Here is a 22574-nt window from a genome sequence, read left to right on the forward strand (position 1 = left end):
CCATCCAACCCACCTCGACTTAAACCAACTCCCAAGAAGCCACGCCAGCAAACCCCATACTTCCCGGCTTCCCCTTCATTCCCAGATACTCCCTTCGGGTCATGCCCCTCATATCCCGTCCGTTAACCGTCGTAACCGCGTACAATGACACAACTTGTCCTGGCGCCCCAAGATCTCTGGCCTTAACATCGCCCCACCACCAAAATTCATTCTTCTCGAGCGCAACAAAATCTTCCTTGCGTCCGTCCACGCCGTGGATCTTGAGGATGAAGCAGTACGGTTTGCCCTGCCCGTTCCTCTCGTGGTCCCAATGCTCGCAGATCTTGGAGAACTGGAATCGAATAATTTCCTTGCTGTGAACCCGAATCCTCTTTTGGGGTGGGGAGAATGATCGTGCGGATAGGCCGTGGTCGTCCAGGTTGCTGAAGAGTTGTAAAGGCTCCTCCCGTGATGGACCGAGTATGTATTCTTCCCAAGTAGGGATGCGTCCATCGGCTCGGAAGAAGTTGCCGCTGTCTTGGGGGAAGTGCTTGAGGCCGAAATCCTCATTTGACATCGTGAACTCGCAGGGCGAGAAGTGCTTGTTGTATTTCTCGTCGCCGACATTGCCGGCACCCCAACAAGGGTCGACGAGCTTCCATTCTCCGCCGTCTATGCGTACTGCATTCCAAGCGTGACCGGTGGGATCCCGTGGTGGAGGGCTCTCGCCGGGTTTCAGGGCGGTGTGGCCGTAGCCTTTGCCGTGCCCGCCTACAACGCGGCATTCGAGGCCGGCTTTTAGAGCGATGGCGGAGTAAAGGCCAGCGTAACCAGCACATACAGCCAGGCCGGAGTTGATGGTGTCTTGAGGCTCGGCGCTTTTGACTTTCTTGCCGAAGAAGGCGACGGTGTCGTAGGCGATGTTGTGGTGGAGCCAGGTGAAGATTGCTCGGGCTTTGTCGGTGGCGGATGAGAAAGGGCCACAGAGTACATCTGCGAGGTAGTCCGTCTGGTCATGACTTCTGGGAAGTGATTGTCTGGGATATTGAGCCGCTACTCCGTCGGGTCCTTTGAAATCTCTGCAAAGTAAACATCCAGAAGTCGGTGGCGCTGCGGGAGCTGCTTTCGCTTTTATCGTCGCCCTGACTTGTGACATGGATGGCTTTGAAGCAAAATTGATAGGAGGTGGAACAGCACTTGGTTTTGGCAAGTGAGCACCATCGGCGACCCTGATGCCGGTTTGTTCTTCCAAGAAATCCGTCAATGGCTCCAGATCCCGTGAGTACTGATACTGCTGTGGTGTGGGGTCTGTCCCATCGAAGAACATAATGGTCGGGTAACCTTGGATATCGTATCTGCTCAAAAATGTCTTGTGGGCGTCAACATCTACCTTGGCAATGACCAGTCTATCAGAAGCAAATGCAAACGACTCGCCAAGCTGTTTCCATATTGGTTCCAGCTCAACGCAATACTTGCAATATGGAGCGTAGAAGTCAACGAGTGCAAATTTCCCAGCCGTCACACTATCGAAATTCCTTGCCGTCAGTTCCTGGACAGCTGATCCTACAGGGCGAGCATGTGTTGGTGCTGGTCTAGAGGCAGGGAGTGCCGGTCTCGATGAAGAGATTACTGGTTCATTGCTCGTTTTGTTTCCGAAGCCCATTGACAGTATTGACCTCTGGGCAGCTGGTGGTGGTATTCTCCTCTGCGGCTGTGGGTGGTGGACTTCGTCTTCGGTTATAGTGTTCGCAGCAGTTTTCACAGGTCTCGACGGCATTTTCGGTGGGCCAGTGGGTCTAGGAGGCATCTTGGGAACTAAATTGCGGTCTATCACAGGCGGAGCTCGAAGAGGCACCGTTGGCGCTGACTTGGTTGTAAGAAGAGGCGCCTTCGCAGCCTGTGCTGCCTCCCGTTCTCGCCGCGTCGGTGGTAGAGGTGGAAGTATCGCCTCTCCCAGAGCAGGAGGGAGTTTCCTCTGCACCCCGGTGTCCACGGAACCCCAACTTGTGGCGGAGGACTCTCCCGACTGCCCCGAGAATGTAGAGTTGAGCGATATCATCGACTCGTCCGATCCCCGTCGTACCAATTGATGGCTTGTGTTTCGGGGAGGAAGGGAAGGGGTGAGTGTGAGTTGTGATGACAGGGAGCCTTTCCGCCCTGGCAGTGGAGGAGGCACATTGTTGCGTTGCGGGAGAGGAGGTGTCAGAGAAAAGCCCGGGCTATTCGATTGAGGTTGGTCTCTGTCGATGGGAGGAGGAGGAAGAAGCGGCAGGTCATTGACACCAAGGGGGAGATTGTCCGTCTGTGGCAATGCTGAAGAGCCATATGTAGATATCGGGGGATTGTTCGTCGTCTGGCCGCGAGATGGAAGCGGAGGTCGATTCTTGGGCGCGGGAAGAGGTGGAGGAGGTCTTTTACCCGTGGCCGGTTGTTGTTGTTGTGCGTTCAAGCTCTTTCCAACACCCTGCTGATTCAACGCAGCTATTCTCGCCGACAGCGACGTGAACTGCGGCTCCTCCTCGAGTTCGGTCATCGTGGATGATCGTGATCAATACAATTGCGTAGGTTTTCGCAGTCTCTGATGGAGGGAGCGAGTGTGCCTGAGTCGCGGATGGGGCTGAGGTCGGGGCAAAGGTCGAGGCAGGAATACGATGTTGGCAAATAGTTTGCGTGAACTCTCGTGATGCAGGCAGCGGGGGACAAACAGCGGCGCAGTGAACGAGCGAAGGGAATAATCAACAATGAATGAAGTGAAGGTGAAGAGAGGCAGAGCGAAGCTAGAGCACTGGCATGCTGGAAATTGTCGATGAAGAAACCAGGCACAGAGGTCGAGATGTTGTTGGTCGTTGGTCGTTGGGTACGAAGCTGAGTGGCCAGTGGCTATGCTGCGGTGCTGTGGTGCTGTGCCGCGGGATTTCGCTGCTGGCTGACTCCGATCCTGAAATGGCGCCAAGGGCCCAAGAGGACGCCGAGCTCACGCCCAGCTCTGCGCTCCACCCAAAGGCACTTCTTACGTGGGACGTTAAGGGGCTCCTATTCACGCGGAGATTGTTCGCGATGTTGAGAGAGAGTTTCAATTAAGCAACTCGACGTGGAATCCGTGTTTCCAGATACTAAGGACTCTGCACGTAGTTTGGCAGGTCTGTGGGCTTCGGGACACGGCACGCCGCGTCACAGCCAACACGGACGCTTAACCGGGACCGAAGGGGAAGTTGTTGCGATGGAGGCTTCACGTGATTCATTGCATGTACTGTATAAATATACTGTATAAATATACTGTATAAATATTGATTTGTCTGGACTCTGGAGACATTCGCCGTTCACGGTGCATTCAAGAGACTGTGTCACATTCAATTGGCGTTATCTGATTCTTCCCGAAGCTTTTGTTCGACGAGACTTGCCAATGACGACTGACACGCCTCAGCGAGGCGAGGCGAGCCATACGTTTGGAGAAAGGAGAGTCTCAGATCTTAGACATTCTCCAAAAGGAATAAGGAGCCGCCAAGTAATTATTTTTAGCGGGCTTCTTGTTAGACCTGCCAAGTAAAAATTCTTCCGGAGTTCAGCACTGTCTCAAGAGACTTTGTTGGCCTATGAGTTCCTGGGGTGTAGTCGATTCGGCGGCATGGGTTATCATATTCAGGATGCTACTGTTACGATGCTCTCATATTTGGAGATGGACGTCATGTGTGCTACAATGGAGGATACAAGGGGACTTGGTGGACGTGCCTCGAAACCCAATCCTCCCAGCCGAAATTCTCCCCTCAGCGCCGTCATTAAAGATCATGCCCTCAGTGCTTACCGCCTTTTCCGCTTCCCTACTTCCCAATACCCATAGTCCACATCGTACCACCCTTGTTCCACCTCCACAACTGTTCCGTTCGCGGCCCTTCGACGCTTCCAGAATCAACCCTCCCTCTCCCAGAGCAGCATCGCAACATCATTGGGGTTGCTACCACAGCAACATATCAGAGTCTGCCAAACTCCATGGCCTTGTCAAGCCTCGTCCATTTGTATATTGTGTATGTGCCGTGGTTTCGCTCCACCGTCCTTGGGGTTTTCTGGAGGAGTCGTTTTCGAGGGGTAAGAGCATCATCCGCAGTCGCACATGCGGGAGGGTGGCGGACGAGTGTTGTGAAGGCAGATGGTCTGAATGCCCTGTATTGAGGCTGCCGTTGCAGCTTCGAGGGATCGGGAGGGTTTGTCGTACCGTTTTGTTGTTGAGGCAGATGTGCGGTGTTTTTGGAGGGTTGAACCTAGTTGTCGGGAAGAAAAGCCGAAAAGCAAGGCCAGCGAGGCTGATCTCCTTCCTCACCCTTCATCAACTTCAAACCGTCCCACCACCATGCCCTAAACAAGTATCAGTCTCCCAAAGGTCGGCCTTGCATCTTTGCAAGATGTTCCATCTCTCCCCACGGTTGGATCGCGGAGAGGGTGCTTGCGGACGACTGAATTCCCGGTTCGTCACGACAGACGTTCACTGCTTCAGCCCAAGTGAAGCTTGAAGCTCATCGGCGTCATGTTTCTACTCCAATTGTGCAGCTTGTGGTGGTTGATCTGGTGAAGATGCCATGCATAAGAGTATCAGAGAGGTGAGAATGGATGCTCTCCGTTTTGAAAGCTTTCGTTCTTTCGACTGTTTTGTTTCATACTCGTTGCCCGAGTCATAGAGCCTGGTTAGTGCTGGAGATCTTCGACCTTGTTGTTTTCATTCATCGCCTTCCGATTCATCTTTCATTGTCATTGTGATTATCTATTTGTATTGAATTTCAGGAGATTTCCCCAAATTTCCTAAATCACGCGAGTGGCTTCATAGCTGCCGGAGAGGGGCTCAACTGTGGGTTTCTTACGATGTCCACTTAAGTGGGAGGATTTCAGTCAGCGTGCATATACGACGACCAATAAACGGTGATGCATCTCTCTCTTGTGTGACGAAGGCTGACAGCCCAAATTATAAAATGATCAAAACATCCCTTACAGACTGAATCCTGGCGTTTAACTCCGTTCGCTCTTTTTTTGGCTGCGTACTTTGTAAAAGTGAGGCATCGTGAACAAGAAGATCGTCTTTCGTGTTAGCGAACTCTCCAGCATCTCGTTTAAGATTCAGGGGTTCACGAGCGGTTGTAACTACCAGTACTCCTTGTCAAGAAGTGGCCGCCGTCATTTGAATGTCTTAAGCTTCGAGGTCGAATCTTAATAAGTGATCTGCTCGAATCTCCTTTTCTTGGAGAGCAATGTCTTCAGAGACGGAGCCCATGGGCCTTTGGCCGACTCAGATTTCAAATCAGCAGCTGCTCGGATGGACGAACCTCGCAGCTCTTCTCGGGCTCTACTACGTCTGTAAAATCATCTATCGTCTGTATCTGAGTCCTCTGTCTCATATTCCAGGCCGCAAACTTGCCGGTATGTCTTATACTTTTGATTCTTCCCCCCAATCAAAGTTGCCACCCTCCCCGGTCTGCATCCCCCCCTGACCCCGGACAATCTCTGATTCCTTCCTCACAGCTGCATCACATGTCTACGCTTTCTACCACAACGTCGTCTGCCGTGGACAATACATCTGGGAAATCGAGAAAATGCACGCCCAATACGGTATTTTCCTTCTCTCCTTCCTCCCTCCCCCGTTTCCCCTAACGTCAATGGCTAGGTCCTATAGTTCGAATCGGCCCAGACGAAGTCCACATCAACGACTCCAACTTCATTGACACCATCTTCGCTGGTCCCGGCCACCGCCGCGAAAAAGCGCAACTCACCATAAATGGGCTCGGTTCCTCGCCCACCGCCATCGCAACCCGCTCCCACGACCTGCACAAGTCTCGCCGCGCAGCACTCAACCCCTTCTTCTCAACCAAGAACATCCGACGCCTAGAGCCCATGGTCCACGAAGTGCTCTCGCAAATATTGCAGCGCTTAGAAACGGCGAAGAAGGAGAAGAGGTCGGTGAATATGAGTTTGTTGTACAGAGCAGCGACGCATGACTTGATTGCGGATTATGCCTTTGGACAAGGCAGTATTTCCTTCAGTAGAGAGGATCTGAATCAGCCTTATTTCCAAGCGTATCACGAGATGGTGCTCACTTGGCATTTTGGGTGTTATTTTCCCTGGTTTACGCATATCATGCGGAGGCTGCCGATGACGATTCTTACGACGATGGTGCCGAGCGTGAAGCAATTTATCTCAATGATTCAAGTAGGTATCTCTCATCTGCCTCCTCCTCCTATGCCCTTTCGTTTTAATTTAAGAAGGACGGGGTTGATAATTAATGCAGGCAGCTATGGTGAAAATCGATAAAATCAAAGCAGCAGCTTCGACCGAAGAGCCAGAGAGACCAACAATCTTCCACGGACTGCTTTCCTCCTCCCTTCCCGACTCGGAAAAGGACTCCACGCGCCTAGCGGAAGAAGCGAACGTCCTTTTGTCTGCAGGCACAGATTCTTCCGCCAACACATTATCGGCAATCACCTTCCACCTCCTATCAAACCCGCCAATCTTGAAAAAGCTGAGAGAGGAATTGGAGAAAGCAATTCCGGATAAAGATGAACGCCAGTTCCCGAGCTTCAACCAGGTCGAGCAACTCCCTTACCTCTCCGCCGTGATTCAAGAAGGGCTGCGCTTGCACCCAGCCGTGATAAGCCGCCAGCAGCGCGTTGCTCCCTCTGAGGACTTGGTCTATGTCAACCCTAGTACCGGTACAAACTACAGACTGCCCAGAGGGACGGTGATGGCCATGAACCCCCTTCTGCTCGCGCGCATCCCTGCTCTCTATCCGAACCCAGGCGAGTTCAGACCAGAGAGGTTTCTGGAGGATAAGAGGTTGCGGGGGTATGGGCTTACGTTTAGCAGGGGCAGCAGGATGTGTCTTGGGATGCAGTTGGCGTATCAGGAGATGTATGTCATTCTTGCGGGGCTGTTTGGGAGGTTTGATTGTGCGGGGGAGAAGGGAGAGGGAGGGGAATGGTTGGAGTTGTATGAGACGGATAGAGGGGATGTGGAGATGGTGAGGGATTTGGTGACAGAGGGACTTAGGGATGGGAGTGTGGGGGTTAGGGTGTTGGTTAAAGGGCTCTGAATCTGTAAGAAGATGTTTGTTTAAAAGACGTTATGAGCAGCTACTCGGTGGAGACATATCTAATTCGATTTCGGGCATAACATTAGATCAAAATTGGCTTGTCGGTAGTTTGTTTGACCCGTAAGAGCTTTATATGGAGTTGTATTAGTATGTTACTCTAATGGGTCTCATTCTGTGGCTCCCGTGTGCTCCCGTGCCTGTTCTATGTTATAGTTTGGTTGAATAGAAAATCAGTGTGCCCCTGCTAACCCCTGTATACCCCCTTGTTCTGCTCGCGTAGCATTCCCAAAACAGGGGTGTCCGCCCAAAGTAGTAATTTTCGATCTCAACCCTCTTTAGGATACATGTAAGCACCCCAGGGCAGCCCTGGAAGGGTGCTTATGCAATTGAGATTTTCATTCCCTTCTAAGCCACTTCCCCCGCGCTTAGAAAGCTGATTTTTGTAATGTTATTGTAAAGTAAGGTTTTGTTTTTCGGCTATTCTTTAGCCCCACGCACGCGCACATAAGGCGGGCAAGAAGCAGGTCCCTCCCTTCCCTTGCTCTTGTAATCGCTTAAGAAATATATCCTCAAAGCACACACGTCCTGGCCTGCTCGGGCACGTGAGTGCACTCCAATTATAAATGCGCTTTGCACGTGACTGGGTGCCCCTAACCTATTAAGGTCCCAGTATTAGTAGAGATAAGCTTTAGAACTCCCAGAAATTAGTATAATGGCTAGTTCCAACATTTGCTTTTGGAGCGAGCATAACCTTTTCGGCGTTTGTTTCTAAGTATAGTGCCAATCTTCCTCCTCTTTGGGGAGAAATCCCCCAACCAAACATGCTTGGTAAAGTCATTGGGTCGCATCTAGTGAAGCCTTGTCCAGAGCGAGTGCTGCGGTAACACAATCCACGTGATGCTCTTTTTCTCTCGGAGATGTCAGGCTCCAGCCTCGATGTGAAAGGTAAATCTCCATCACCTTGGACTGAAACGCACATACTCCCGAATCTTTTTGAAGACTCCTATTTTTTTGCTCCCTTAGGCCCAAGATGGGCGATCTACTAAGCGTCAGGGCCAGCATCGTTGCTCTGGCCCATATGAGCGAGGCTGTGATTTCATACCTTCGCGAGGTTAAAGATGTCCGCAAAGAATGCAAAAAGCTTCTTCTTGATCTCCACTACATTCGCGGGTTGTTGGATATCCTCCAGGAGACCGTTCAGGATGTCACAAATGGCGGGGAGTGGGGACCAACGATGAAGGTGCTTGCGGGTAACGGCAGCCCACTCGACTCTTTGGAAAGGATTCTGGGACCTTTTGAAAAAGAGCTGGAGAATCAATCGTCCGCAGAGGGCTTGAAAAGGTTGGCGAAGTCGTTACTCTGGCCGCTGACAAAGGAGAAAACGGAAGGAATCCTTCAAGCCGTGGAGAAGCAGAAATCTTTACTTCTGATAGCACTGGAGAATGACCACTTACTTCTTTCCGCCGAAATTAAGAAGGACACTACAACTATTCGTCAAGACCTTGGGTATGTACAGAAGGATATCCAAGGCGTCGCAGACACAATTTCGTCCCTTAACAGGAACCTGCATGGTATAAAAGCCTATTCAACCCCTTCACGACAGCGGTGGTATGGAAAGAGAGCTGATAGAAACTTTGCAGAGGATACGGTATCTAAGGCCTTCAACTGGCTCTCTCCTCTTCAATACGAATCAACACAAAATGATACGTTTAAGCAACACTTTGCCGGGTCATTGGCTTGGTTCTTTGAAAGACCCGAGTTCCAGTCTTGGTTATCGGGAGACGGCAAAATTCTGTTCTGTCCCGGCATACCAGGAGCAGGGAAGACTGTTCTCGCTGCAACTGTTGTCCATTATCTGCACAAGCATATTGCGCCAGATGCAGACAGCATCGCTCTCTCTTGGACTTATTTCAGCTTCAAAGCACGAGCATCGCAAACTCCACAAAATGTTCTAGGGAGTATTTGCGCCCAGTTCGCGCGCAAGAGAATAGATTTGACGGATAAAGTTGTCGCTGCCTATAGAATAGCCATGTCCAAAAACGAGAAGACGAATCCGGATACCATTCAACTTCTCCGCGAATTCCTTTCAAAGTACACCAAGGTCTACTTGATCATGGATGCAATGGACGAGTACAGCGAAGACGACATGGGATGGTTGGAGGTTTTCGATCCGCTCCGGAAACTTACTGGGCATCTCAACATCATAGCCACTTCAAGGCCAATTGCTAGTATCGAGAGGGAGTTTGCCGCAGCGTTGAAGGTGGAGATCTCGGCTCACGAAGCCGATATTCTTTCATACGTCCATGCGGGTTTGGAACAGCGTGTCTTTAAAAAGCATACGAGCGCTGATAGGGGACTGGAAACATATATCGAACAAACGCTACTGCAGAAAAGTCAAGGAATGTAAGTCTCCGCCTGTATCCTCAAAAAATTATATCTATTAATCCAATCAGGTTCCTCTTGACCAAACTCCACATGGATACTCTGATGAAAAAGGCGAGATATAGCAAAATGGCTATTCGTGACGCGGTGGACAAGTTGCCCGAGAAGTTGGACCAAACATACCAGGATACCTTGCAACGAATAACCTCTCAGGACGACGATGATGCGTTGTTAGCTAAGCAGATTTTGGCCTGGATACACTTCTCGCATGCGTTCCTGTCCACGCGAACACTTCAGCAGGCTTTGGCGAAGTTTAGAGGGGACGATCCAGAGAACGATGATTGCTTAATTGACTCGGATCTGCTCGTCTCGGTTTGCGCTGGTCTTGTCGTCATCAATGAGGAAAGTCAGGTTATACGGCTAGTACACTATACAGTCGAAGAATATTTTCGACGATGCTTCGATACGTTCTACCCCAATGCCGCAAGAGAAATCAATTACTGCTGCTTTCGTCAAGTACAAGAGTCCAGACAACTTGCAGCATGGATGGAATGGAAACAGTTGCTGGGTGAAGATTGGTGGTGGTACTTTGAATTCGAAGAGGAGAGAAATATGAATGAGCATGGCCGACAGTCACACTTTGCGAAAGTTCCTTTCTCTCGATATGCCTTGTTTCACGTCGAGTTCCACGCACCGGACTTGATCCTGGGATTCCCAGATTGGCAAACGCCAGGCAGCTTCCATCCACGATCAAAGATTCAAAATTCGGTGATCGAACTGTCTTCGACAAATCTCGAAGTGGCGTACAAACTCCTTTTTTGAGGTGTGCGGCTCCGACAACTTGAATCTAAGAGCGGCAGTATTCTTTGGAGACACAGCTGAAGTTGGCAACGTTCTGAGCTCTCAAGACTTCACACCCTTTTCCGATCTGAGATCACGCTGCCGTGCCTATGCCACGTTCAGAGGTAGCAACGGAATAGTGAAGCTCCTTCTTGGATTGAATGCGTGTGCCAACTCGATGTATCAATACACAGTTGATTACTATGGGCTGGCGAGTTACCCTACAAAGTGCAACAGTTAGGAATTATAAGTGCTATCCTTACCTAAAGAAAACCGGACCTTTGTTTCAGGGGGAGCTCAATGCGATAAAAGCAGAACTCGAGAAATCTATTAAGAGTCGAAACTCAGAATTATATCTAGTAGTCTAAGTAAAAAGAATCTTAGAGCTATAGCGAGTACTACAATATACTACTTCTTTTTATTATTATTCTATTTTTATAAAGGCTAAAAAAAGATAAAAGTAAAATAAACTTTATTACTTATAAAAATCTTATTAAAAACCTCTCTAAATAGTAAAAGCAACTTATAAACAAATTTAGAACTTAATATTTAGAATATCTTTATATAAAGTATAAATATAAATATTATTATTAATATAATTTGTAATTTTAATATATTTTATTTTTCTTATTTAATATATAAAGAAGGAAATTTTAATATAAATCTCAATAAAAGAAATAATACTAATAGTATTATTATATTAAGTGTTTAAAATCTTTTATAGTAACTAAATATAGCTATATAAATACGTTTTCAAAAACGCTTTAAATCCGCTAACTAAACTATATTTCTAGTATAAAGGCCTTTCAGATTCCTCTAGGAACTATGCAAGTAAATTTGAGTAATGCGGACTATAAGAAGCTAACAATGGGGTCAGGGGGATTATCGGGAAGCGGTATTGGGAATGTGGTTCACGATGCGTTAATAATACTACGAAATGACTTTCGAAAAGTATGCCTTCAGAAATGAAATCCTACTCCTATTATACGAATCTGTCGCGACTATTCAAGATTAAACATTTACTCATGATTTCATAAGGTCACTCATAACGGTACAGAAAAGTATAACCGCTATTCACTCTTTAATAAAAGGGCTATGGCAATGATTGGGCGTCAAATTGCTGCAGCGAAGCTCGCTGAACCATCTTTATTAGCGGTAGAGGTGTTGCATTTCCGATAAATTCAAGCCATCGGTCAGCAAAGGTGATTTCGAGAAAATTATCGAATGGATGGAGGAATTTGGTTCTGAGGGCACTTAATGCTTTCAAGTCAACCTGAGGGAGGAAACTTCCAAGGCATGAAAACTTTCAGTGGCGCACCTTAAAGGTAGCAACAGGACAGGACGGCTCTCAAGAAGTTAGGGCCAAACAAGAAATACAACTTTACACAATGCCGAACGATTAACAATACTATTTACCCAACACCCTCCTTGGATGAAATGATTCAACTCCTCACTTCCTCGTCGAGTCATTAGAATTCCCCATCTTCATGGTTTCTACAGACAGTGCCAAGCCGGAGCTCAAATCAGCGACCGGAACTCCGCAAGGGGAACATCCACCCCGCCCCGGTCTTAGCGTATAATAAGTGGAGCTAAAGTTGCTTCTAAGCACCAAAACATTCGGATCTTCAACCACGGTCTTGGCCTCTGAGCGGTGCAGCCCTGACAGACCGCCTTTTCCGTGTGCCTCCGGAGACCGAAAAGATTGACCAACCACTGAGAACGGAGGTAATTGAAGTCATTATTGCCCGAGCCTCGTATCTTAAGTTAGAGCTTGCCTTGTGCCAAGTAGGTCGATCCTCGCCAAGCTCCTGAAAATAAGCGAGTCGGCTGTAGATCCCCCCCTAAACCAGACACCTTGCAGCTGTTGAGACCTCCAAAAGCCCACGACAGGCTTACGGAGCGAGGCTCCATAATCTGATCATCTGGTTCCGGTACAAGTGGGGCGCTTGAGGCATTGCTCTCGTGTCTGGTATGGAGTCTTTGGTAACCTTATGCTGCCATGCACTGACGTTTGTGGGTCCTGCAGAATTGCAGGTCAACCTTAATTTTCTTCTCTCATCCGCGTGACGTGGGAAATGCCGTTCGATGCATATTTTCAATAGCACCATGTTCATTTTCAACCTTCCGGATCTTGGGATGGGTGGTAATTGGTGGTCGTTGTGCTCCTGTTACGCTCGCCACAGCTCATCCCTACAACCTATGGGTTCCGCCACTGATTCTCACTGCCTTATTTGCTGTAGATTGTGCTCCAATGGCGCAATAGGAAATGTTGGATAGTCACGTCAAGAATCTCTAGGGCCTGGGACCGCAATTGGCTACGAACGCCAACCGGGTTTGTTTGGAGGGCCACGATGCAAAGTACATATACCAAACCTCATCTCGGGCTCATTCAGTTGATAATCCTCAAAAGATCCTTTCTTTTACTTTACCAAGTCTGGTCTTTCGTTCACACAGGTTTCGTTTGATATAATTTTAATTTTAATCTCGACCTCTTCCCAACTTCGGTCAAGGCACTCCTTGACAGCATGAAGTTGACAATCTACCTGACCAGTGTTCTCGCCGGCACCGTTCTTGCCTTCCCCGGCATGAAAAATTTAATGAGAGAGCTCGCCAAACGACAAGCAACAGGAGCACCAGCGCCAGAGATGATCGGAGACTTGGTTCAAGGAGCAACAACTCCAGTAGGGAATCAAGTCAAAAACTGCTTGCTTGGTACCGGAGCTTGTCAAGATCTGACAACCAAAGTACAATCTGCACTCTAAATACATTGATCCAATTCAGCTGATAGCTTAATAATAGACATACAAAGCTCCAGACTTGCTCAGTCTCTCATGCCTTCAAGATACCTGCTGCGTCTGGGACTATATCTCAAACGATCTTGTACAAATGTTCACCAATTCCAATGGTACTTGCAATGATGCCGCCCGGGCAGCCGTCCGTCTCGGCTTCCACGATGCAGGTGCATGGTCCAAGACCTCTGGATCCGGTGGTGCAGACGGATCCCTCGTCCTCAGCATCGACGAAATCAATCGCCCCGAAAATAACGGAATGCAAGATATTCGTCTCAAAGCCATTGCTTTACTCGCCAAATATGCAGCCTGGAGCGTCGGAGCTGGAGATCTCGTGCAATTCATGCACAACGTCGCCACCGTCGTGTGTCCTCTTGGCCCGCGAGTCTTGACGCTCGTGGGACGTAGCAACAATGTCTTGAGTAACCCGGAAGGACTGCTTCCAGACACGAATTCGTCGGCAGGTCAATTGATCGATCTATTTGCGGCGAAGACCATTAATTCCAAAGATCTGATTGCACTTATTGGAGCGCATACAACCGCAAAACAGCGCTTTGTTGACACGACTAAAGCAGGACAATCGCTGGATTCGACTCCTGGAGTTTGGGATGTGAAGTTTTATAGTGAGGTTACGACAACAAGCCCTCCTCCGTAAGTCCTAACCCCGGGATTTAGCTACGCGGGATGTAACTAATACGGCATATCAGTGGGGTTTTCCGCCTTCCTAGCGATCAGGCCTTCGTCAATGATGCAGAGACAAATCCAGGCTTTGGAGTCTTCTCGGTATGTTATTCTCGGACATTTCGTAACTTTGTGTTTCGCTATTACTGTGGGTTTGCTTGTGAAATCTGAGCTGACAGAGCCTCCCGCAGGATCCAACGAATGGGCAAGCAATATGGAATGCTGCTTACTCCACGGCTTATGTTCGCCTTTCTCTTCTCGGAGTAAATAACATTAACAAGCTCATTGATTGCACGAAAACTTTGCCAAATCCAATCACGAGTTTTCCTTGAGTAATGGGCATAATGTTTAAGGAGTTTTTTAGGCGTTAGTCGTTGCAAAACTCGATGGCTCTGGCTACATTATATGTGGAAGCAGACGTTGGGTTGAATGGGGGATAGTACTACGTTATTGTATAATGAATCTATATAATTGAGCCTGGGCATACATTTTACCATATTGAGATCCGGCTTTTCGATTGACGCAGCGGCCATTTCAGCGAGAGAGTAAAAAAAGAAAGGGGGGTCTCGCTTAACCGCCCGGAACCAGTGGGGTCCTTCGACCCCACATTACCCCCCAACTCCCTGTAAGTTGCGGCCTACTCGTTAAATGTTTGTAATTATACTCCAAATCACAAGTGTGGGGGTTGAATCTACTCTCGAAATGCCCGTGACTAGGAAAGTATTAGCTGCTATTAATTGTGCAAGCGTGTATATACGAGAGCCAGATGATGGGCCCCGATGCCTATTAAGCCCAAACTATGAATGTTATGCGAACGTGTTCGCTCTTCGGCAATCCTCAAACATGGGGTTCTCTCCGCTATCATCAACTCCAACTCTCGAAGGAACCGTAAGTCGCTGAGTGCGAGTTGCCGTATTAACAGTTCCGAACTTTGGAACAATCCTCGTACGAGCGGCCGGAGAGTTGGCAAACATGAGCACACATTCCTCATAATCAGTTCAAGAATCTGCCATGTTGCAGCACCATCAGCTGCTTCGTCATCCCATGTCGGGTATATCGTCTCAACAGCGGCCTTCAAAGTGTGCAGGCGAAAAATGGAAAGGTGCACACATTAGACTCAAAATTGGCAAACCAATCCAGAACAAAGCCTGTAGAAGAGCTTACAAGAATTCAATGGTGGAAATGCACATCATTATTACCCCTTGCCTTAAAGTCAATTGCAGCTTGTGCAAGATCGGCAGTGGAAGGATGAAAATTCCGATCTCGGTCATGCTTTTCAAGCTCGAGGTAGTATACTAGAATGTTAAGATTGAGAAGCACCTTCCGTGTATGGTATGCTGGTATCCCAGTATGCTTGAATGAGAATACAGGTAAGGATTGCGGATGAAATATCCCAGAGTTCGTAGACGGATATGAATGCAAGTGCTATGTAGCACTTTCTGTTCTTTCGTGGTGCCTCGGGGATTCGCAGATATTGGAGGAGAAGTGAAATCTTGACGAGAATTTCGGAGGTATTGTACAAGAGAATCACGGTGTATAAGAGCGGTGCAGGTTAGCTAGCTAGGTCTAGACTGAGGCTTGTGTGCAATGTTCACATTTAGACCTGGCTCAACATGTGACACAGGAACGGTCCAAACATGGCGACCAAGTCCAAATTTAACCCCTTGAGAACAAGTTCATCAAGAATTGTATCCAAGGGTCTCGAGATATATACTGAAAGCTGATATGATGGAACGGCCCAGGGCAGTTATCTATGTGGATTGTTAGTGGGAATCCCACATCAGTCTACTCAAGAGGACCTACCCCTGCAAACAAGATGAACCAATCTTCCCAACTAACAGAACGCAAGACAATCCCACGGGTTTATAGCCGAAGGAATATAAAGGATGCGGTTATGTCCATCGAAGAGATACATATCTCAATGATTCGCGCGGCTTTCGATTCATAATTCAAATAGGCGGGAAGCAAATGTGGACGGAAGCTCCGTAATCTGCCAAAGTGGAGATCATTGTGTACTTATGGAAAGCTGCAAGGTCTATTATGCAATGGATGTGGTATTGCTGTAAATGGTTAAGGTGAAATCAACCTTTGACGTTCAGTAGATAAAATGTATTGTCGGTTCTTGGTTCAGATTGGGGCTCTGGCTTGGACGAGTGACGCTATTTGTCTGGAAGGTTTTGGTAACCTGGAGTATCGGTTTTGAAGCTTGAAAGCGGATCCATACGGCAAGCATTTGGCCGAGATAGGTACGGCTAAATTGCGCCATCATATGTCCCGTATTTACTGGGGGCGGTGCTCGTGGATTTTCTTGCCAATGATGGTAATGATGATGATTATTATTTTCGTCTGGAAAAACTAGAAGAAACTAGCTTTCTACTAAACCTCCCATGGGGCATAGGAACGTGCTAAGCTTATAGGATATTTATATACAGAGTCCTGCTTATAAAAGAAGCCAAAAACCACGAGGGGTAAAAAGACGTCCTTTACAAGTAGCCCCGGATCCCTAATCCCGCGGTGTTTCAGTACCCCCGTAAACCTTATAGAAAGCATTTCTAGTATAAGCGAACGTACCAAAGGCTTATAACTGTAAACCTCCCACGGCCAGTTGGGGTGGTAACCAGGTTTCCTTCAGAGCACCCCAGGTAGCCCAAAGCTCCCTTAGACAAGTGCATCGACGCCGTACGAAGGCGCAATATCAAGTCTCCTCTACTTCTCCCCCTCTCCCCCTCCCCTCCCCCCTCCCCCCTTCCCACGATCTCCCCCTCGTATCCGCCACGTCGCATTATTAGGCCTGCCTCTGCAGGAGGATTCCTCCACCGTATAGCCCCCTCAAGAGAGTAGGCAAGTCGAGTAGGCTATGGTATCCACCCCGATTTCCCTCCATAATATATATAGAACGAGTCGTGCCATTGCGCGTCGAGAAGAAGGAGGAGGCGGAGGAAGAAGAGAAGGAGTCGTAGAAGATCGTCGATAAGGGAAAATCTCTTCGTGCAATGCTGTGCGAGCGTTCGAATAAAGCATCGCTTTCATAGCGTATCGATAATTTACTCAATCTTGGCCCTATGCTCGAGAGCATAGGTTGACAGCCTGTACCACGAGGAGGTGTTGAGTCGACGCAGGCCGATTTTCTTGCCAAGGGGCCTCGGGACTCACATTTTCTGTTTGAAAAGCGAATTCTTCCCACAGATCTAAAACTCAAAGTCATTCTTCTAGGCAAGCTGTAGAGGAAACGTCTCTGATACATTGAATCTTGCAATACTTCAATACTTCAGGGATGGGGAAGCTCGAAATTAAAGGCCATTGTGGGAATACGCTAACGGTTTAGGGAGAAAACTTCAAAGGTTCGAAACAACAACTAGCTTTGTGGTTGGAAAGAGATTGTTCAATGCAAATACTAGGCATCTTTGTTTTGATTGAATGCAATTAAGAAGGCTGAAAACAAAGTTTTGTTTGAATCTTTTGAGGCGTTCCAAGCTTGCCACAGCAGATCCCGTGCCGCACTCCTCCAGATGTCGAAAATTTAGATATAGGGAGCTCATATTCACTGTATCTGCAATAATAATTCCTTCATGAAAAATTGGCTTGAAGAATAGGTTAAAATTTAATCCTCTTTATCGAGCCATTATATTTATGCGGGAAAGTGAATACGGGTGAGAGTCAGAAGTGACCACTCAAAACAAGAACTCCAAAGACAACACTAGGAGACCAGAAGTTGCTAGATTTCATGAATTGAAGTTGTAATAGGCTAATACTCGTGTAAGAATTATTTCCAAACCAGAAAGGGTTCTCAGTTATAGTGTGTTGACGGGAAGGCGAAACCATTGCGTTCTCGCTGAGCTTGTCCATTGTTTACTTCGTCCAGCCTCGCTTCGCACACACAAGCCCGATTTTTGATATTTCTTATATTTCCGAACGTCCATCTTTTCCCCACAATCCAACTTGATCACTTAAAGACTTCCGTCCGACAACTCGATCCACCCGATAACAGGTGGCGCACTCAACATGAAGGAACAGGTGATGAAGACCGCGGAGGCTCTTCATATGGGTACAGGTACAATACAGCTCTTCAAACGACCACTTGCGGGCGTGTATACTGACGCGCTTTGTAGACACCGATTCACTTTCAGCCCCGTCGATCTTTGGCAATACAGCGTTCGAGACACCTTTAGCCATGGATGGAGACACTTCCACACATGATGCCGCTCCGCAGCAGCTCAGTAAGAAGGGAAAGTTGGGTGTCGGAGGAGACGTAGCATCTAGAGCGCAAGATGCTACAGAGACACAAGACAACACCATGGGTCAAGGAGCTGCCACGCGAGGAGAGAACGATGTCGCCAATAATATAGAGCCCACCCCCGTCCGAATACCTTACAACAACGGATACGGCGATTTCTTCTTTGGATGTCTCCCGAAGTGGAAAAAGCCGAAGATCACAAAGGATATGTCAGAGGATCAGAAGTTGGATCTCATGGGAATCACAGGTAGTAATGGAATCCCAGTAGTTGAATTGGGTAACTTTCAGAGGTATGCAGGAGAATACTCACCTTTAAAGGAAGTGAAAAGAATGTCCCAGCAGCTGTTGGACATTCCAAATTACTGGAATACTTTATAGAAAGGATTGAAATTATGAAAATAGAACATCAACACTGACAACCTGTATAGATTCGGAACGTTCCCGTACGATAAACTACCTTTCGAGATACGCGAAAAGATCATTCGAATCCTTCTCCAACCAGTCATCTCCAGTGACAATGATCAGAACAAAGGAATTGAGTACACACGATTCCAGCTAGAATTCCTACCGGACCCTTTCTATCACCATTACATGTTCTGTTCAACCAAATGGAGTTATGTACTCTGTGAGGAGACCGCAGAGCGCCTATGGAAAACAGAGTGTTATCCAGGTCGAGAGAACCTGTATCTGCTCACTCTTAATCCTGTCAGGACCCAATACCACTCCGGACCTTCAAAGGATTGGGTGTTTCTCGGATGGCTCCGTCGAGTCTCTCACGTAAGCGCCTCTTTCCGGCACGAGCTGTGTAAAGTTCTATGGGCCCACACCATAGTTGATACTGAAGGTTATGAAGAACCAGAGGATGACTGCGAGATTTACCGAAATTACCGTGAAGGAAAGGAAAATACTATTCTCAGAGATTTCAAGACGTTTCTTACCGAGAGGCCTGCAATTCTAAGGGGTATCAAAGGATTCTCCATTGAGCTCAGCATATCGAGACCTCAAAACCTCAATAAATACGACAAGTTCTTTGAATGGTGTGATTACATCGCTGAGAAACTCGAATTAAGATCGGCTTGGTTCAAGATTGCACTCAGTGAGCGAGATCTGCAAGAATATGTGCATGGAAAAGAGGATGGCTTGCATGATCTGGCAGCAACTTCCAGATTGCGGGTCAGTCATTACTTTGGCTTGGAGTTGTCGCGATTGTATGACGAAAACGACTCGAGTGTCGACGACTGGGATGAGCCACTGGACCCGAAATACCAGACTGCATTGCTGGCGGTTATGAAGCCGTTTAGCTTGAGGAGTCAGGTTAAGGATCCCACGACCGAAGAGGGGAAATACCTCCAGGCACGAGTTGAGGAATTTGGGGAGACTGATAAGGTGGAGGAGGCTAGAGAGACTGAAGAATTGAAATCGACTAAGGCGGACGTAGAAATTGAGGAAAATCAATAGGCTGAGGAGACTGCTCAGGAGCTATCTGAGTGATCGTCTCGAATGGCTGCAACGGTTACTGAGATTGTGGATAGACTGACGCATCTGTGAGTGAAACTGGTTGGCAGTTCGGTCCCTTCAACTTTGATCTTCACATCTTAGAGTGTATGATGTACTCCGTATCCCGTGCTTCCGGGGCCAAACTAGCATGGAGAGATTTATCTTTTAGTATGATTACAAATGAACCAACTCGACCCTTATGGTGAACCCTTGAAGCTTTTTCGGATTACTTTGCTATTTCTAATTATTGAATTACTGCGGAGATGTTTCCGCCGTATGTTTGTGTAGTAATATGGTAAGTTGTGACTCTGATGGCAAGTGACAAGTGGCTTCGGAGGACATATCGAGACAAAATGCTGCTTCTCTGGAAGTTTCAAGCGAATGACAGATAAACCTTTCACTCATTGCAGCTTCGGAGAGACAGCGAAGGGCGATAGAGGCGGGCCTTGCCCTAAAAGGTAATTATCGAACTGATAAGTGCTCCAGGAGGGGGCGGATGATCATTGTCACGTGATCCTTTAACGTTCGTCTCGACATTACGGGCGCAACCATCTTCTTTATCGGTCTTCGATTCTCCTCTTAGCATAGAATTATTATTATCAATATGTATTCCTTTGAAGGGAACACTTCCAATCGTCCAGAGACGTTCAGAGTGCTAGTCACGTGGATTCCAAGCAGTTCCACACGAGAATTTATAGGGAGCTGACGACATTACATTGAAGCTTCATTGAGCGTACTGCCGCCACCCAACGGAGGCTCCAGACTAAACAAGTTGGTACTCGTCTGTCTTCATCCGACAGAGGCTTTCGAAGTTTCTACGCGCTGCGCGGCAACAAAGCTGGAAACAAATAAATGCCGATCTGATCTTGTGGGGTTTCCTGGAGGTGGCGTCGGCCGATTTTTAACATGCCTCCTCCCGTATCATGGTTTTACTGTAATTTACCCCTGTCGCCGCCGTATTACGATGGGTAAGCTGGCCAATTAGCCAACCACGATTTCACCAAGGCTTTATCGCCTGCGAAGACTCAGCACCTCCTCGTGGTGCAGGCCGTCAACCTGAATCTCTTAGGAGTTCAGGGCTAAGACTGAGTCACGAGCAAACGCAGGGAGAATTTCCTTTACTGCCCGATCCGGTTTCACGCAAGCCAGCGGTATAGCGCCTCTACGGGAGCTCAAACTTCTACTCGACGAGACTCACGATCACGATATCGACTCCGACTCTTCCTCTCTCGCTCGATCTACTATATACTTGGGGGAGATATATCTACGGGAACGGCGAGGGAAATCGAGGTGGACACCGTGGCCTTTCCGACTCTCTCAACTCACTCTCGGACTAGCTATACGGTGGAGGAATCCTCCTGCAGAGGCAGGCCCGAGGACTCGGTATTTCTACGGATATAAGGGGGGGTATAGGGTATTGAGAGGATAAGGGGAGGGGTCGGGCTTGGATATTTGGATCGTGGGAGGACTTGGGTAGGAGGAGAAATGGTCTGGTGGCCACCCCACCTGTCCGGGGAGGTCACAGTTACAAGGCAGTTTGGTTATATACAGAGAGTAGCCATAGGCCCCGCAATAGCAAGAAATGCTTTCTAAGGCAAGGGCACTATAACACCGCGGGATTAGGGACCCGGGGCTAGGAGGGAGTCTTTTTGCCCCTTGTGGTTTTTGGCTCTGTTTTAAATAGGACTTTGAGTTCTGAGGAACGTCCTTAGCTTAGCACGTCCTCATACCCTTCGGGAGGTCTCTCGGACGTAAATTAATACTACTACTACTACTACTACCAAGGCTTTATCCATCCGCTGCTGCCAGGAATGTCTTTCGCTAAAAGTTAAAGAATATTAAAAAGTCTCATACTGCGAACTTATTTTACCTAGTTAAATATTTGTACGAATCAAAAATATAATACAACTGCTTTAAAAAAGGTAATTTAGATATCCTAAAGATTCTATTATTTCTCGTAGCAAATATATTAGATTATCAAAGAGAAGATCGGCTTACGAGAGTCATTTCCGACGGGCAACGGAACGGATAGGTACCGGTACATCCCGGGGCACGTATCACCGCCTACCGCGCACTAAACCTTAATTTAAAGCGTGTCTCACTACATGGCAAATCATACCCTCCGTACGGAGTAGATGGAATCACTTACTACGAAGGCGCGCGGCTTTAAAAACCGTCCATTTCGCTAGGCGAGAGTTTTGAAAATCGCTCACTCGCGTTCAAAAAATCGTAACAAAACTCCCTAGAACTTTAGAATAACAAAGCCGTAGGAAAAGATACTTTGACTTCTTATCTATCACTTAAAGCTTAATTCAAAGCATTCGGACTTCGTGGTGCTCCAATGCGCAATTTTCAGAACCTAGAGATTTTGGTGTTCCTTGCCTTAGCGAAAAATGGACGGATTTTAATGCCGTGCGCCTTCGTAACTCCTACTTGGCCGGGGGTTGTAGTTGGGGTTCGCCGGGGGCGCCTGGAGGCGTGAGCCCTCGTATAATTACCTTTAAAAAAATCTAGGACAAGGAAGAAGCCTTGAAATCCAGCGTTGTGCTCGCTAATCGTGCGTATCAGCAATACGGTCAAAAGTCAGCGATACGGTCACTTTTTTTTCCCCTAATAAAAAAAGCCTAGAATTTTTAATAACTTCACAACGGAACACAAGATCCTAAAAAAGTATATAGGTACGCCCGATAATTGCGCAATTTTTGGCTTCTTTCTATTTTTCAATTTTGTGAAATTATGGAAGTTATTACAAAAATGACCGTATCGCGGATTCAAGGCCGTATTACTGATACGCACCAAACCCGCAGGGACGTAAGGGCTTTGGTGCAAGTCGTGGCGCACGATTATTTTGTGTGTAATGCCGTTTTATTGGCTCAAGTAATACGGCGTGCAGGATGCAGGAGGTCAGGTTACGGAGGTACAGCCCATAATGATAGTAATAGCGCTAGCAGGGGTCCGAACTTTTCAACCTGGTGTCGCAACAACAACGTATTGCAAAAACTTGAAAAAAGGTAGTACTACTATACGGCACTGTTATGGATATTTACAGCGTTTAAATGAACTTTTTATGTTTTGTATAGCAAAAGTTATCGAGTATTGAATT

The 22574-nt window shown here is 47.7% G+C and overlaps 7 protein-coding genes across 7 annotated transcripts; 5 read left to right on the forward strand and 2 right to left on the reverse strand.

The window, feature by feature from the left end:
• Nucleotides 1-19: 19 nt before the first annotated feature.
• Nucleotides 20-1756, reverse strand: K444DRAFT_547701 (uncharacterized protein; the record flags this gene model as incomplete). Its single annotated transcript, XM_024876322.1, has 1 exon — nucleotides 20-1756. The coding sequence occupies one exon, from the start codon at nucleotides 1754-1756 to the stop codon at nucleotides 20-22; it is 1737 nt and encodes a 578-aa protein (XP_024727735.1).
• Nucleotides 1757-3433: 1677 nt separating this feature from the next.
• On the forward strand, nucleotides 3434-4849 carry K444DRAFT_277421 (uncharacterized protein). Its single transcript, XM_024871535.1, has one exon. The coding sequence runs from the start codon at nucleotides 3573-3575 to the stop codon at nucleotides 4482-4484; it is 912 nt and encodes a 303-aa protein (XP_024727736.1). The 5' UTR covers nucleotides 3434-3572; the 3' UTR covers nucleotides 4485-4849.
• Nucleotides 4850-5157: 308 nt separating this feature from the next.
• On the forward strand, nucleotides 5158-7186 carry K444DRAFT_622181 (cytochrome P450). The gene is made up of 4 exons (XM_024882047.1): nucleotides 5158-5382; nucleotides 5485-5571; nucleotides 5627-6168; nucleotides 6248-7186. The coding sequence occupies exons 1-4, from the start codon at nucleotides 5214-5216 to the stop codon at nucleotides 7046-7048; spliced, it is 1599 nt and encodes a 532-aa protein (XP_024727737.1). The 5' UTR covers nucleotides 5158-5213; the 3' UTR covers nucleotides 7049-7186.
• An 834-nt stretch (nucleotides 7187-8020) lies between these two features.
• K444DRAFT_277437 (uncharacterized protein) lies at nucleotides 8021-10342 on the forward strand. Its single transcript, XM_024871536.1, has 3 exons — nucleotides 8021-8619; nucleotides 8689-9451; nucleotides 9502-10342. The coding sequence occupies exons 1-3, from the start codon at nucleotides 8079-8081 to the stop codon at nucleotides 10250-10252; spliced, it is 2055 nt and encodes a 684-aa protein (XP_024727738.1). The 5' UTR covers nucleotides 8021-8078; the 3' UTR covers nucleotides 10253-10342.
• Nucleotides 10343-12688: 2346 nt separating this feature from the next.
• Nucleotides 12689-14222, forward strand: K444DRAFT_576558 (class II peroxidase). The gene is made up of 4 exons (XM_024877539.1): nucleotides 12689-13014; nucleotides 13070-13710; nucleotides 13767-13842; nucleotides 13932-14222. Exons 1-4 carry the CDS (start codon nucleotides 12796-12798, stop codon nucleotides 14070-14072), a joined length of 1077 nt encoding a protein of 358 aa, XP_024727739.1. The 5' UTR covers nucleotides 12689-12795; the 3' UTR covers nucleotides 14073-14222.
• An 821-nt stretch (nucleotides 14223-15043) lies between these two features.
• K444DRAFT_546674 (uncharacterized protein) lies at nucleotides 15044-15283 on the reverse strand (the record flags this gene model as incomplete). Its single annotated transcript, XM_024876246.1, has 1 exon — nucleotides 15044-15283. A coding segment is annotated over one exon (240 nt), but the record flags the coding sequence as incomplete, so codon positions are not given.
• Nucleotides 15284-17742: 2459 nt separating this feature from the next.
• Nucleotides 17743-19626, forward strand: K444DRAFT_711043 (uncharacterized protein; the record flags this gene model as incomplete). The annotated part of the gene is made up of 3 exons (XM_024888230.1): nucleotides 17743-17791; nucleotides 17850-18264; nucleotides 18403-19626. 3 exons carry the CDS (start codon nucleotides 17743-17745, stop codon nucleotides 19430-19432), a joined length of 1494 nt encoding a protein of 497 aa, XP_024727741.1. The 3' UTR covers nucleotides 19433-19626.
• Nucleotides 19627-22574: the final 2948 nt, after the last annotated feature.

Source organism: Hyaloscypha bicolor (genome assembly GCF_002865645.1).
Source record: "Hyaloscypha bicolor E unplaced genomic scaffold K444scaffold_183, whole genome shotgun sequence".
Classification (NCBI taxonomy): domain Eukaryota; kingdom Fungi; phylum Ascomycota; class Leotiomycetes; order Helotiales; family Hyaloscyphaceae; genus Hyaloscypha; species Hyaloscypha bicolor.